Below are 15892 nucleotides of genomic sequence, written 5' to 3' on the forward strand. Positions count from 1 at the left end.
GCGGGGTGCCAGGCATTTGGTTAGCAGCTGTGGCTGCTGCTTGCTACTGAGGTATGAACAAATCACCCCGCTGACGAGCCGAGCTCAGGGTGGTCTAATTAAAACAGACGCCACTTGGATACAACTTCACAGGACCTTGGAATGCGGGGGGATTTAGGGGTCATCTAGTCCAACCACCCACACATTTCCAGTGAGGCCTGCAAGAACTAAATCACTCCCGCCGCGGCCTGAAAAGGCAGACGCACCACGTGCATTCCCATCCGCGCATCCCACGGCTCTGCTCCACGTATGCTCAAGCTTTATTGGATTGCCCGGGTGGGGCCAGAAAAGAGGAGGAGGAGAGCGCCTGGCGGGTTCAGTAGGGGTTATCCCGGGTGTACTCCATGATGACCTGGAGCGCCAGCCACGTCTCCTGCGCAGAGGGGATGATCTGGGAGGCCGGCAGCACGAAGCCATAGCGCCCCATGTCCCGGAGCTCGAAGGTGTAGGAGTACTTGATGCCCTCGTTGTAGGCCCAGTCAACGGAGCTGCCGCTGGTTCGGTCTGGGGCAGGAGAGAAACGGGAGGGCAAAGGTCAGTCACTCGAACATTTCTGTGGGCCGCGCGGATAGGCCCGGGCCCGAGCCCAGAGCCTCCGCAGAGTCGATTGGAGTCGGCGGCTGCTCAGTGCCTGCTGTTGATCAAGCAGCCTGGCTTCCTCCCCAGAGCTCCGGAGGGGCTCAGCCCCCAGAGAGGCAGACCAGCGATGGTGCTCCTCTCACCCTGGGATGAGAGGAAGTTCCTACGATTGCAAAAGCGCCAATGAAAACCACCTTCGTCCTCCAGTACCCGCTTCGTCAAGACTCAAAGACACCAGAGCTCCCGGCGTGGGTAACCGGGTCCCCACGTGGGTAACCGGGATTGTGCCCCTGGGCTGCGGTCTGCAGCGGGAAAAGGGCCAGCCAAAATGAAGCCCCTCGTCTGTCTTTTCGGAGGAAAATCTGCCTAGACTTAGTCACCGAGCAGCTCCCAAGCGGCTCTCCAACTGGGGCAGGGAGAGGGGAGTGGCTGCATATCAGGATTTAAGGTGACAACGTTGAATGGAGCAAAAACCTTCTGACTCGGGGTTGAAAGAGTTTCAAAAGAAGGCCCTGCATCCCAAGGCAAGGCCAGCCCCAGTAAGGCTGTGGCCCGCTCAGCCCTCGGAACCTGGGCGCCCTGGGCGGGAAGCGCGTGAGAGGTGCGTTTCGCCCTCCCGCCTCTGCCCCTGTCGCCCCTGCCGCTTCAGTGCCGCTGCCTGCTGGCACCCGGCAACCCTGGTGGGCTCCACAGAGCCACACGGGACCTGCCCTCACCCCGCCTGTCTCTCCAACCCCAGCCTGTCACTCGGCTGCAGCCATCAGGGTCTCCGTGCTGTTCTTGCTGTTTCAGGGTGGGGACGCTCCGGGCCAGACCACACAGTCGGAACCTTTGCTCTGCCTGGACGCTCCTTCCCAGATAGACGGCCCCTCGGCTCCCTCCCTCATCTCCTTCACCACCTGCCCAAATGTCACTCCCTCAGTGAGGCCTCGCTTTCCACCCACCCTCCTGCTCCCACCCCCGGTATTCCCAAGTCCCCTCGCCCCATTCTAGTTTTCCTTGTTCTCCCTAACACTTCCCACCTAACATACTGTATCACTTACTCCCTCGATGTATCACGGCACCTCCCAGGAGTGTTGCATGTCTAGGTAAGTTGGGAAAAGAGGATATATTCTCTGATCGAAGGGCACTGGCGGAGGAGTATTTTTTTCAGTCGAACTCCCCGGTGATCTACAAAGGCCAGCAGCACTCTCCTCCTCCTCCATGCCCGAAGCTGGACTTAACCCCAAGACAAGGGTGCAAGAGTTCTCAGAGGACCCGACATGTTTGTGTGAAGGCATCGAAAAGGGCAGAGTTCACTTCGGGAAAGGGCAGTGCTGTGCCCCAAGTCAGCAGTTGTGGGCATGGCCAGGGGCCATTCTCCTCACCCATGCTCCCAGATCTGAGCACCCTTGGGTACTTCCTCCAGGAGGGACACTCCCTCCAGGAGGACAAGCCAGCTGAGTGTCCTCCCAGGGCCACCCACAGAGACCATGCACCCACTTACAAATTGTTGTAATGATGCTGCCATACTGGAAACTGGTCTTATACAGAGAGGCCAGGGCTGTCACAGCAGACTTGGCCAGCTGATCCTAGAGAAATGCCAAGCAAGACCATCTGTCATGGCCAGCAATACTAGGCCCCCAAAGGACAGGGCCAGGTAGCCCTAGGACTAGCAGCGTGACCAAGGAGCATGCATCCTGCAGAAGCGGGTCCCCAGAAGAGGGCATAGAACCTGCTAGGTCCTACGGGGTCAGCCCTGAGCTTAGCAGCCGCATGATCCTCCAACCCTACAGGATGTATGGCCGGCTGCACGGTAGCTCCAAGTGTGAACTTGATGTACAAGCTTGAAGTCCAGCCCCGCCCCTCATTCTGTCATGTGACAGAAGTGACTCAATCACGCTGTGCCTCAGTTTCTCAGACAAAAGGTGAAGTTAGACAGCCTTGCCAGCCTTCCCAAGCCATCAAGGGTCCCTGGGGTAAAGGGGTGCCAGGCACTCTGTAGGCACTCCTTGTGCCTTAAGCATGTCTGATGGTTGAAACCCCAGGCCTCCCCAAAGCTACCTGTGGGGACAGAAGGGCAAAGAGGGGTCAGCACATACTAGCTCTGCCTGGTCAGGAGCTGGTTCTTCGGTGTAGCCATAGGGATAGAGGAGGAGCTGGGAGTAGCTGTGGATGGAGATGAAGGCCTTGATGTTCCCATGACCCTTGATGAAGTCCACGATGGACTTGACCTCCGATTCGGAATTGGCGGACGTGCCATGGTAAGTCTCTGAGCAGGGGTTGCTGCTGGCTCCTGCCACTGCAGGAGGAAGAGAGGTGGCTGTTAGCATTCTTTACAGCCGAGCAGTGTAGCTTCCACAGCTTCCCATCCTTTGCATGGAGTTAGGGGTGAGGCGGCATGCAGGAGGGCTCCCCACCACCTCCACATTAAGGAAAGGCCAGCGGTCTTTTACAACCTGGGGGCCCACCTCCCTCCCCAGCCAGGCTTGGGCAGGTGAGAAGGGCTCCTCAAGCAAGATCGGTTCTTGCAGTGACGTGGTCACAGAGTAAAGGAGCTGGGGTCACTCTAGAAAACCCCTAGGTAGGTTTCAGACCATAGTTCCATTGGGAGACACTTTCTTGTCACAGACAAGAAACAAGCAAGCCTCAGAGTGCCGCTCCCTCACTGAGAGCCTCAAAGGAGGGGCTGACATCCCCCAGCCCTCGGGATTGGGGTGGGACAGAGGTGGGAGCAACAGGACAAAGGAGGATGAGAAGCCATTCTGGGAGCACCATCCCTGCTCCCCAGAGCGCGCTGGGCCGTACACCCGAAGCCAGCGTCCCAGTTCCGGTTGGCGTCCACCCCAACACAGCCGGAGCCCGCCGTGATCGATCGAGTCTTGCGCCACAGGCGGTTCTGAGGAAGAAATCAGACACTGCCCGTCACCGTCCCCTCGCTAGGCTGGGGTTCAGAGCCCGCAGGGAACAGCGTGGGCTGCGAGTGGCCTCAGTCAACACAAGGCACCCCGATCCGGAGTTGGGGTGTGGACACAGTGTGGGACCGGAAAACAATTTCAACTTGTTTGTCGGAGAGGAAGATCTGCAAAGGGAGCTCTCGGTTGGAGAAGGGAGGAATGGTGCCTGGCATTTGGCCAGAGGTTTCTGCTGGAGGAAAGTAGAAGGCAGGGGGTGACCTCCCCCCATACGCATCCGACTGGTGACATGCTGCACCTGCCAGAAAAATAAAACAGAACCAGGAAGCAAGGTCTGGGGCAGTGGGTATCCACTGGGGACAGGTCCGTCCCCCACACCCAGACATGTGGCCATTTTGCTGGTCTTGGCGGCAGGGGGAGGAGGGTTTCTACTGGCACCTAGTGAGTCCTTGGTCAGGATGCTGCTAAACACTGGGCGAACTCTGGACAGCCGCCCACGCAAAGGATTACGTGCCCAAAACGTCAGGAATGCCAAGGCTGAGAAGCTCGGCCTAGGGGGACAGGCCTGTTTGCTCTTCCCATGGGTTCTGAGGGTTGAGATGAGGGGTGAGTAACTTGCGGGGCTCAAAGGCCAGAGACCCACCCTGCTTTCCCCAAGAAAAGGAAAAGGCGTATACCTTGCTGAGGGTGAAGGCAAAACCATCGGGGTTGGTGACGATCTCCAGGAAGATGTCCACATTGTCAAGAATGGCCGTGAAAGCCGGGTCCTGGCCATAGTCTTGTGTGATCTGGGGGTGGGGGGGGGGATGCAGAGAGGCAGAGCAGTGGATGCCTGCGCTCGGCCTCCCTCTGTGGCCGCTGCTTCGAGATGGGAAGCGGAGGGCAGGACTTCCACGGGACTTGGAACGCCCTCCGCCCACTGCCCCCGGCTTACCTTCTTTGCAAACCAGACCCCGCTGGCGTGGGTGACCCACTCCCGGGCATGGATGCCCGTGTCAATCCAGATGGCAGAACGGTTGTCGCCCCCAGTGCTGAACTGGACGAGAAGAGCATGCACATGGTCCCGCCTCCTCAAAAGGCAGTGCGCCCCAGGCCAGGCAACACCTGCTCTCTGGGTATCTCAGGTTGAGGCTCTGATTATGGGGCCATCATTCAGGTGGGGTGTGGGGGCCAGGGGCTGGGCAGGGGGCCCACAGAGTTTGGCCTCCTGCTCTCAGCCCAAGCTCGGGGCAAATGTGCTGGGCCAGATTTCTGGTCGCCACCCCACCCCCATGCCACTGCCCATCCAGTTCTCTGACAGAGGTCACTAAGCATTTTATTGGGATTACCCCAACTCCAGGATAACTCTCCACAATGTGACACTTGATTGAAAACTTGATTTGGGTCACTTAAAAATTCGAGTCGTGTGTACAGGTATGCGTACACCTAGACTAGCGTGGAAATTCAGAACTTTGTCCAAATGTCGGCAGGGGAGGTCTGTGTAACAGTGTGCCCCCTGTGCCCACAGGCTAACCTTACACACAGATGTGGGTGCCCATTCTTTCATACACACCCATGGACACCCGTTACCTTCAGCACATAGATGGGACGGTCTTCAAAGGTTTTGCCAATCTGGAGCTTGCTAACAAGTTGTGGGTGCTCGGCCACCAGCAAGTCTATGAAGTCATAGATCTGAGAAGGGAGAGGAGGCAAGGCCAGGCTTAATGGCTCTCGGGCTCCCGAACGCATCCCTTAGCAGCTCCATTAACCGACCAGCCTCGAGCCGCAGCCCAGACCATCCAGGCCACGTGGAGACAGAGCAGGCGCCACACGCGCCCTGGCCTTGGCCGAATTCTGTCAGCCTGGCGAAGAGCGGGGGCCGGCGGGATGCGGCTCCAGGAGCCCCTCACCTCTTCCAGGGTGTGGTAGGCGCCATAGTTAAAGGTGTCGGTGGAGGTGGCCCGGGCCTGGACGGCCAACATCTGCTCCTGCTCCTCGTCCAGCAGTGCCTGCACGTCCTCGATCATGATCGTGTACTCGATGCCGTGTGCCTCCAGGAAGACTTTGACAGCCTGGATACTGGGGAACGGCACTCGGACATCGATGGGGGAGCCAGGCAGGGCAGGGGCCTTCCAGAAGTCCAGCTGAGGAGGACAAGAACCGGCACCGTCACGGCGGGCTGCGGAAGGGCCGGCCTGGGAGGCAGTGTTGGCTCCAGTGTGGTGTGTGGCGGGGCATAATGTTGGGGCAGAGGATGGAGGGAAACCCTCGGCACTGGACAAAGGCCAACATGGTCAGGGAAATGGCCCAGGAAGCAGAGGGCTTTAAGACAGCAAAGGAGGGAGAAGTACGGAAATGGGGGTCCCCCCTTTGCTCAGATGCTCAATGGCACCAGGATTCAGGACCTGGGAAGTTTAATCACTTTCTAACAGGGCTCAGTCCCATGATTCCTTTCTGGGTGTCTGGGGAGGCAGAGCCCAAGCCCCAGGGGTTGGCGGAGGCCTAGGGTGGGCCCGGCTGGCCTGAGAGGCACCCTGGGGCCCCGACCCATCCTCTGACCTGCAAGTGCTCCAGGTGCTCCAGCTCCATCACCTTCTGGACCTGGGCTTCACCAGCTGCAGAGATTCGGAGCACCTGGTGCCTGGGCAGAACGGGAGGGAAGACTGAGGGTCCGCACAGCCCACACTGGCCATGCACACTCCCCAGGTGGGAGGAGGGCAGCAGGTGGCCTCGGTCCTCTGGGCTGAGCAATAGGTAGCACTGGGGGCCTTAGCAATAGATGGTCTAAACTCCTTAGAACCTTCTGGACACCACTGCTGTCCCCAACCCCAGTTTAGACTCTATTTCTCTTTCCAAAGCCAGCCAGGCCTCCTCCAGCCTCCTCTCCTGGGAGGCCTTCCTCGGAGCTCGGTTTCTCCAGGGCTCAGGAGGCTGTCGTGAGACCGGACCCCTTCTCAGCCCTGGTCCCCCGTCAGCCTGCCTTCCGCGACGCGCTAGTCTGCTCCTTTCCGGCCATCTTCCCATGTGTCTGTCTGTCTACCTCCTCTAGACACTGGCTGGAGGCTGAGTCCTCCCTATCTCCCCTCTGAGCACCCCCTCCTCTCCACACTCCTACCCCGAAAAGTCCTCTTTGCCAAGGACAGCCCCCAGCAGCACACTCAAAATCAGCAGCCCCCTCATGCTGCAGACAGTTGTGAAGGTCAGCTAAGACCAAGAGAGGGGCCTGGGGCCTTTTAAACTCTCCCAGGACAGACAGAAGTCTCCTGGCTGTGCTAACAGTTGTCCTCCCCCTTGCACCTGGGCCCTGTCCCACGGGGTGGGTGTTCTGATCTCTGACACCTTCTCACACTCCCTGATAAAGTGCCAGGGAACAGAGCAGCTGGAGAGATTAGCTGGGCCTCAACCCCTTGACCATGGAGGGCCAGCTTAGGCCTGAAGGTCAGCTGGGTCTTAAAGCCTCCCTGCTCGACCACCGCCCACAGCCCTGCAGCCCACAGCTGGCCCTGGCAGCGGGAAAGGACCCAGGACTCTGGGGTGGCCATACTGGCTGGGGCCTCCTGCGGGGAGTTCCTGCTCCCATGTCCCTGAGTGTCTGCTCTTTGGTCCCTGTGACAGAGCATGCCGGGACCCTCTGCCGCCGTCCAGCTCCTGTACCTGCTGGCCCTTCACCGCGCTGGCTTTGCTCCTACTCTGTGCATGGAACACCCCCTTTGGGGGTACATGGCCTAGAAAAGCACTTCCCAGCCCCATGCCTACCAGCCTCGGTGGCCTTGTGGGAGTCAGGCCACAGCAGCAGCAGCTGGGCCGGGAGCCCAGCTCTCCCCAGCATGTCCCCAGTGCTGCAGGGGTCTGGGATCAGGGGTGCCCTTGATGGAAACTGTAAACGAGGCCATGTGAGTAGACGGCCTGGTGGTGGGAACCAGGGCCAGACCTAGTGGGGACTGTGCAGTGTACAGGAGAGACTGGAACTTACCATGGGAATTCGCTTGGGCTCTGGGCGCTGATCTCATCACAGAGCCATCTAACGCAAATCCGCCTTAATCCACAGGGGCCCCCGGGGGCTCCCAGCACCATCTGGGGGCCCTGCTCTGTGTCGGGGCCTCCGGCTTGGGTGCAGATGACAGCCAAGGAGGCCCTTTCTGGTTTCCAGCTGCTCCTTCTGCCTCCCTACCCCACCCCCTACCTGGCCAGACCTCCCAGGCCAAGGCAGAGTGACCCCGTTGTATCTACCCACAACTTCCTCCTGAGCCCAGCTCTGGGAAGATCACGAAACACTGAATTCAACCCCAGCAGATGCTGAGCTTCCACGAGGACCGTTCTCTTCCACTCCAGCAGCCTTGTCCAGCTTGTGCCCTGCACAAAGGCATTCTGCTGAGAGGATGAGGGGCTGTGTCTGCCCAGAGCAGGAGGGGCGCCTTTCTCCTGGGCAAGGCTCACTTCCTCCCTGAAGCTTCCTCTGGCCTCTTTCTTTCTCACTTAGCTGTCCCTCCTCTAACCTCTCAGCCCTTTGCCCACTCGCGCTTCTGGGCCAGGTACTGTGCTCCACTCTGGGATGACGCCTAAGACAGTCTGGTCTCATGGTCCAGCAGGAAACACAGAAGTAGCCAACTAACCGTGTTCTCTCGGGTCCTACAAGAAGCTGTCACCAAGACAGGATTAAACACACGAAAGACTTCCCGGCGAAGGTCTCCTCACTGAAAAAGTCCTGAGCAGCACATTTTCCGCGATGCGGCATGAAGAGTACCCGTAAGGCTGTGGACTCAGCCCTTTGTGTCCAAACTCAAGGGTCCAGGAAAGACTTGACCAAGAAGGTGATGTTCAGTCTGAGTCTTCATGACAGGGTTTTGCCAGGCTGGGAAGGGAAAGAGGTGTTTATCAATCACACTAGTCAGTGCTTGAACACAAACTCACACCTATTCCTCCTTAATCGTTCCCGGAGCATTATTTCCTCAGACTAGGACCCACCTTACTCGTTCCTCATCTCATGGTACCCTGCAGTAGTCTCGAGCTTTCCAATCTATTTCCCACCAGGAAAGAAGTTTTCGTAGAGCCTCTCTTGAGTATGCATTATGAAAACAATATTTATTTTTCTATGTCTAACTCTAAAGCTGTCCTATAATTCTGACTCTGATTCATGTACACTACACGTGTTGAGGGGTGTTGGCTAATTCTTGGGTCTTCTGTGAATTCCTTCCAGCAAAGACAAGTCCATGGGAAAAGGGGGGAGGGTGGGGAAAGGGCAAAGCCTCCCCACGAGGGCCTCTCGAAGTCTCCAGCCAGCAGTCGAAGATGTCCAAGAGTCATATAATCTATTTCCTTGCAAAGGTGGAAAAGATTAATTCGATGCTGCAAACTGAAATTAGGGCTGCCACTGGCAGAAAGCTGCAAACACAGTGACAGAGGAATGTGGGTCTCAGGTGGAGGCTGAGCCTAATTCCCCAGGTTCCAAAGCACCTCAGGAAGCTGAAAATTGCCTCTTGGCAAAAAAAAAACAACTCTCCAGAATGGACCCTGGGGCAAAGGGCCACAGCTCTGCCTCCCTGTGCCGAGCGCTGGTCTCACATCGATCCAGAGCAAGGACAAAGGTGGAGGCCATGAGCACCCAAGAATGAAACCACCAGGCTGGCGTCTAGATTCAAGGACAAGTGACCGGGCAAATGCAACTGGGTGGAGGCCTGCTGCCGCCACACTCACCGGTGCCCACAGGGTCCCTCCCTCTTCCTGACTGAACAAACCCAGATCAAGCGATCAAGCGCAGGCGTCAGCCCTCCGGAGACTCACCTCATGCACAGCTCAGGGACTAAGTGTACGATCAGTCTAAGACAATCAAGGAATCTCATTGTCTTGCAAGTGATTGGTTTAGGGGTGGACATGTGACCCAGTTTTGCCAATGAGATGTGAGGTGCGGCCAGCGAGGAAGCTTCTAGAAAACGTTTCCCCACTTGCGAGGAGGAGGCCCCTTTCTCTGGATATTGTCGAGTCTGTTGCCCCTCCTTTGGACTAGATGAGATGAAAGAATATACATTTCCTTTTTACTAATTGGGGTTTCTGAAGTTGCTGTAAAAAGTATTCTAACTGATGCACGTAATGAGCTTTTAAAATCCTTGTAGTGTCAGAGGACAGTACGATTTTAGCCCAGGGAACTTGTATGTGAAATGGAGAAAGGTACCCCGCCCCCGCTGGGCAGACATAGTCCCTCGTCCTCTCGGCGGATGCCTTTGTGTAGTGCGCAAGCCCTGCTGCCAGCGACTGCCCAAGCATGGTCCATGAACAGAGGCTCTAAGACAATGCTCAGAGACCACCCCACAAACCAAAACCTAGAAAATGGGTTTCTAAAGAGATGGGAGAAAAACCAGTCGCCCATGTCCACATTAGGGACCAAGGGGGGACAGTAGACGTGGGAGACCCCTGCAGCGTGCAGACAGGTGCCGTCGGAATGGCTGCATCCAGCCGCCTGGCGAGCCGTCCTCTGTCTCCCTTTGGCGAGCGTGTGTAAGGCGGCACGGGGCACAGTCGTGTGTGTGTGTGGGAAGAAGTCTGTGAGAATTTGGGGCAGCCAGGTGGTGGGCTGTCATGGGCATCTCTCGTTTCCCCACCAGGCATCCTCCTTCCATTTTCCTTCAGCGACCTCCCTTCCTGCCTCTGAGGCCGTGTGATTTATGGGGGGGAGCCTACCCCGCCCCCCACCACCACCACTGCCACCCGCACGCTCGGGGTGAGCCAACAAATTTCATTTTTTTCCCCTTCAAGCTTTTTCAAGTTGATTTTCCGTGACTGAAAAAAATGCGCAGCTAACGCAAAGTCATTCCCTAACTTAAGAAGAGAGCAAAATGGAATTAGGGAACGCCTTCTAAAGGCGGATTGGCCCCCCCCAAAATATTAAATCATTTCTTCAATTAAAAAAATAAATAAATAAAAGCAGATTGCCACAAACTCATTATATGATTTAAGGCAAGTCGCAATGGGCCTCAGTTTCCCCACCTATAAAATGAGGAAGTTAGTCAGAATGGTCTTCAAAATCCCTTTCGGCTGTGACATTTTATGATTCTAGGACATTTTCGTTTTTTTACCCCCAGACAGATTACAGCTGTGGAGACAGGTCTGGGCCCCACAGCGAGAGGCTGTCCACGTTTGTGGGAGACCAGAGGAGAGCCACAGGGGCCCTGCGGCAGTGGAGGTCAAGAGGTGCCACATCCTGCCGAGGCTGCAGTGGGGGGTCGCAGGGCTTGGGGGTGCCTTGGAAGCCTGGGAGGGGGACGTTCTCACTGGCCTCTCTCAGCTTTGCTTTCCTAACTGAGTGCCCGGAGCCTGCGTGTTTGTTTGCTTTGAAGCTGCAGAACTGTCTGTCACTTTAAAGTGGCCGGGGGCGCTTGTCTGTAGAGTAGAGGCAGAATTCTTCTTTGGAGGGAGAGTCACCTGAAGAGAGGAGCACTCCAGTGGGTCTTTACGAAATGTCAAGTCAGAGCCCAAATCGCAGAACAGAGACGTGGAAGGGAGAGGAACTGCGCGGGAATCTGGCCCACAGTGCAAAAGGCACGATGGGGGAGGGGCGGTTTCTTCGTGCTGAGCTTGGGAGAGGGGCTGAGGAGCACTTGGAGGGGTGTTCCTGCCCTTGGGGGGCAGGATGGGCTGCCCCTGTGATGACATGGGAATAGGCAGAGGACAAAGGAGAACGAAAGCTGTAGGGAGGGGGTGCCTCACGAAAGAACGTGAACCAACTCCAACGCCAGCTTCCAGTTGAGGCGTTTTATTTTCTGCATTGTCTTTCCCTTCTGTATTCCCGGAGTAAAATTTTGCGAATTTACCTCCTGCGGTCTTAGCTATGTTTTGGGGGATCGAGGGAGCTGAGCTGAGGGCAGGAGGGTAGAGAAAGAGCCCCAGAGCTTGACAAAACCGGTGAGGGGGTGGCGAGAGTCTGACTGCAAGCAGACCCCCACGGGGACAGGCCCGCGAGGGACAAGCCACAAGAATGGATTTGCAAACATGTCGCCAGTCTCGAGGACTGTCCTCAATACTCAGGGAAGGAGACCCTCTGAAGGCCGACCTGGCTGGAGGGTGTCCTTCAGGACACCCCCGCCCCCTGAAGACAATTATTTGGCCCCCAAGATCAAGACGTGGCAGGCTTCACCAGTGTGTGAAATGCCATTGTCCTCTGGATTCTCCCTCAGCTTGTACTACATGGCTGCCTGGGCCGTCTGAAGTTTCTAAAGAAGTTTTTTTTTTTTTTTTCAAATTTAACTTTTTTTTGGCAAAGCTGTTTTCTCTCTGGCCCCATCTGGGGCTGTCAGAAGGAAGGCTGGCCAGGCTGGGGGAAGCGCCTCACCGGACGCCCTCCCTCTCCCGCCCTCGACCCCCGCCATCAGCCCATCACCCTGGGCCTCTGCCGCCAGCCCTACCCTCACACAAGACTCTTTCACATTCCAAGCTGCCTGCCTGGTTTGTTTTTTTAAGAAAGCAGTAACCGCAGCACATTCACTGTGGTTCTTTATGGCTTTCCATATGTATAATCGCTCTTTCTCTCTCCGGTTTTTCCAGTGCTTTTTCCTTTTAAATAAATGCTCATAAATTTTACTGGTGAAAAGGATGAAAAAACATACCTAAAAAGAGTGGTTTGTTGGAAGGAAAAAAAAAAAAAAAACCCAAGCTGAATGTAGAAAAACTAAACTGTTTAGCATTATATACCTAAGAAATAAATTTTTTTAATGTTCAGGTTTTATAAAAAAAGAGATTATTCTGTAATATCTCTGAAACGTGCATGTCTAAGTATCGAGCATTTATCTGATGAACTCACACCCCTAAGCCATCGCCTCCCCCGGCTTGCAGAGGAAACCCTCGACCTGGAAGGAAAACCCCAGGCTATGGTCCTCTCAGCCTTCAGGTTCACGTGGGACCCTGTATAAGCTGCACAATCCCGAGGCCTCCCCATCTTTATAACTACAAAATGAGGAGGGGGTTGGGCTAGAAGCTTTTAAAGGTTTTCCCTTTTATCTGGAAAGTTCTATGGCTTTATGATTAAGTCAGGCACCTGGTAAACTAGAGCGAAGAAACTGATTTGAGATGTTCTCTCCCCTTAGAGAAGCCGTGGCAGACTCTGCTAGCCGCCCTCTCAGTATCTATCCTCCCCTTCTTTCTTACCAGCACAACTCCAGTTTTTATTTGGGGCAGCCATGTGCCCAGCTGTAAAGCAATTTCCCAGCCTCCCTTGCAGCTGGACGGGGCCACTGACACAGTCCCAGCCAATCAGACGGAAGTTTAAGTTCATGGATGGGTCATCTCAGTTGGCTCGCCTGGAATTCAGTTAGGTGATGGAGATAGATGAGGGGTCAAGATGATGATAGAGTTTCAAAACTGAATAGGCCAGAGGAGTCTGGGTCCCCAGTGCATCAAGGAGACACTGAACAAGCCTGGGACAGCTCACCTCAGGCAGCTCTTGTTATGTGACGAAAATAAAACCCCAATCTAGTTAAGCCACCAGAAAGTGGGTGTCTGTCACAAAATGCTAAACCTGGTCCTAACTTGTACTAGGCTGAGGAGGAGGAACAATCCTTCATCAAATACTGAGTGCCTACTGTGTGCCTGACTGGAACTGAGTAAGAAAAATAACCCAGATATGGTACTTACCCTCACAGAGTTCTCGAACTAGTGGCTGAGACAAACATCAAATAAACAAAGCCAATTAATTATATCATTGCTATCAAAGAAATAACGCCTTGGAAAAGAGAATAGTAGAAGATAGTGGGTGGGCCTAAAAGGACTAATGAGAAATTATACTGAAAAGAAAAATTTAAGGTGTGCACCATTTGAAGGAAGAGCGGCAGAAAAGAATGTTCCAGACAAGAAGGAGCAGTACACGCAAAGGCCTCTCGCTGGGAAGGAGCTGAAAGGAAGCTGCTGAGGTTGGGGCTGGTGATCCGAGTGTTGTAACAAAGGGAGAGGGAGGCAGGGCCTGTTTTCTTTCGCCACTGAAGGATTTTAAGGAGAAAGTTGCCTTTCAAGGCACCCATCTGAAAAGAAGTTTCAGTCCCAACTTTTGTGGGCCTATCGGCTGCACTGAGATCTTGGTAATGTGGCTGTGAGAACAAGTCCCTGGCCCCCCATCAGGGGCTTCGGGCATATGACTCGGGTTCACTTGTCGGTCAGTCCCAGGCTTGTCACTCAGTAGCTGTGTGCGGTTTCACCACTGCCCTGAGCTTCCTCATCTGAAAACAAAGGCAGTAAGAGTCCTACCTCTTGTAGCTGTGAGGAGGCCACGTGTTGAATCGTGGAATGCACAGAACCATGCCTGGCACATAGTAAGTATTAGAAAAGATTTTATTATTCTCACTGTTACCAGGAAATGACCAGGGCCCAGAGACTCCTGCCTCTAGGGCGATGCGCGTCCAGCTTAGCATGAGCACCACCTGGGTCCCGGCACCAGAGAGTCTGATTCAGTAGGGCTGGGATGGCCCAAGAATTTGCATTTCCAGCAAGCTGCCAGGTGATGCTGATGCCTGTGGCCAAGACAGCCCTTTGGGGATATTTCGGAGAAAGATGACTGGCCTCCCACTCCTATAAACCTTTAACCCTAACGGACCATGGCAGGGGGTGGGAGACCCAAAGCTCCAGTTCCCCTGAGAGACTTGAACACGTTCCTTCTGGTGGGGAGGGGAACAGGGATCAGTGGTCCTCAGCCTTCGAGGGACCTCACAACTCTTAGGGCAGATTGAAATAATGCAGATTTGAAACAGAGATTCTGTTTCAACCTAGGGGTGGAACTCCGAAATCTTCACCTTCAATGACTCCCCATGGATTCTGCTGCAGGTGTGACCACAGGCCCACTTGGACAAATGGTGATACTGTGGTTTTGGAATTAGACAGACCCAAGTTAAAAAGTATATAAAGGTACTTTTTAACTTTCCATCCATGTGGTCTCACATGGCCATTAAAACCTCTCCAAATTGTGCTTTCCTTATCTGAAAAATGAGCTTATTAATACCACTGATATCCTCCCCATGAGGATGAAATAAAAACATTTGTGCAGAGGACCTAAAAGTTATATTCACAGACTCCAGTGTGCAGAGGTATAATTTGCTTTATTTATCTATAGCTTATATTAATTTAACCCATGGCCTCATATTTCCGCTAATAGCAGAAAACTTCATCTTAGAAATTCTAGTTCACTCATACCACTTCCAGCTTTAAAAAAAAAAAATGCTCAGTCTCTTTTGGGAAACTGCAGCCTAAATTGGGATTCTCTCCTGTTCTGTTGCTGGCTCTTCCCCTAGAAATGAATTGGGGTTCTTCAGGGATTCCTTACCCTGATTTCCTCAGGCTTCCCACACGGCACAGCGGGTCCTGGGCATGGGCCTCCCCGGTTAGTGCCCACTGTGCCATCATGGCCGCTGGCTGAGTGGCCCCTGGGCTTGGCCTTCTTGCCTCTACCTAGGCCTCCTCGCCTGCAGCCTTCTCATGTATTTGCTCGGAGTTCTGAACAGCTGCATCGCTGAGGCATGCCCAGCCACATGGCTGCTTCTATCACCTGGCCAGATGCCTTGCCCAGCTACTGTTAACCTGCTGCTCAGGTGCCATATTAGACATGGGCCTTACCTAGTACCACTGCTGATACTCTCCTTCCACTAATGAATCCAACCTCTGTGTTCCTCTACAGGCAGGGTGTGTGAGTGTGTGTGTGTGTGTGTGTGTGTGTGTGTGTGTGGTGGTCGGGGGCGGGGAGGGGGGTTGTTCTCATCTCCCCCTGCTTTCTTCCCTGCGATTTACAGTAAAACCCCATGTCTCCCTACAAGCGGCCAGCTCACAGGTGCCCACATCCCTTTATTTTACAGCAACAAGGAAAGTCTGGCCCTTGCTTTCTGCCACGCAAACCCATTCAGCTCTCCAGCTGACTTCTTCATTCTTGGGGGTACCTGCCTTCCCCCAAGGGCAAGGCAAATAGACCTACTATCCCTACTTCCCCACAGTGGGGGAAGCAAAGGTATGGACGGAGAAGCCTGAGGATGAGGGAAGACACCTCACCTGCGTCTCAATATATTACCCCTCTCTCTCCCTTAAATAAAGTCCTTAGCATGTGGCCTGAACTAACTGCTGTGTGTGTGACGACCATGACGTGGTGAAGAGGAGAAAGAGGGTCCCCTCCCCCTGGACGTGTGGTGCGTTGCTGTGCCGGCTCTGACTGGCTGTGCCTCTGTGCTCCCAAGACCAGGAGAGCCTGTGAGGGCGCCCAGGAGGAGCAGGTCACAAACCAGTGACTTGTTCACTTTCGTTTATGAGGTAAGTGGGATCTTCCGGGGAGGGGCGGGGGGCAGGCTCTGACACATGCCCCTGTCCCTTAGCCAGCATGAGAAGTGAGCAGAAAAAGGAGGAGGCTGATTCTCTGTGCCAACCTCTCCCTCAAGTTGCCAGAA

The 15892-nt window shown here is 54.8% G+C and overlaps 1 protein-coding gene across 1 annotated transcript; it reads right to left on the minus strand.

Moving 5' to 3' along the window:
* Positions 1 to 281: 281 nt before the first annotated feature.
* Positions 282 to 6738, minus strand: CPA1 (carboxypeptidase A1). The gene is made up of 10 exons (XM_016148723.2): positions 6607 to 6738; positions 6051 to 6132; positions 5402 to 5635; positions 5082 to 5183; positions 4447 to 4548; positions 4190 to 4300; positions 3406 to 3496; positions 2700 to 2899; positions 2105 to 2189; positions 282 to 543 (listed from the first exon to the last, which is right to left on the minus strand). The coding sequence occupies exons 1-10, from the start codon at positions 6669 to 6671 to the stop codon at positions 356 to 358; spliced, it is 1260 nt and encodes a 419-aa protein (XP_016004209.2). The 5' UTR covers positions 6672 to 6738; the 3' UTR covers positions 282 to 355.
* Between the last annotated feature and the right edge of the window lie 9154 nt (positions 6739 to 15892).

The sequence above is a fragment of the Rousettus aegyptiacus genome, unplaced genomic scaffold (assembly GCF_014176215.1).
Source record: "Rousettus aegyptiacus isolate mRouAeg1 unplaced genomic scaffold, mRouAeg1.p scaffold_m13_p_13, whole genome shotgun sequence".
Classification (NCBI taxonomy): Eukaryota; Metazoa; Chordata; class Mammalia; order Chiroptera; family Pteropodidae; genus Rousettus; species Rousettus aegyptiacus.

What these genes read in the sequence shown, in the direction of transcription:
- CPA1 (XM_016148723.2), bottom strand. Translation starts at nt 6,671, where the DNA reads ATGAGGGGGCTGCTGATTTTGAGTGTGCTGCTGGGGGCTGTCCTTGGC. An exon ending in CTGGGACGCTGGCTTCGGGT is followed by an intron (nt 2,900 to 3,405) that starts GTACGGCCCAGC and finishes TTCCTCCTGCAG; the next exon opens with TGGCAGGAGCCAGCAGCAAC. An exon ending in CAGCATCATTACAACAATTT is followed by an intron (nt 544 to 2,104) that starts GTAAGTGGGTGC and finishes CTCCTGCCCCAG; the next exon opens with ACCGAACCAGCGGCAGCTCC.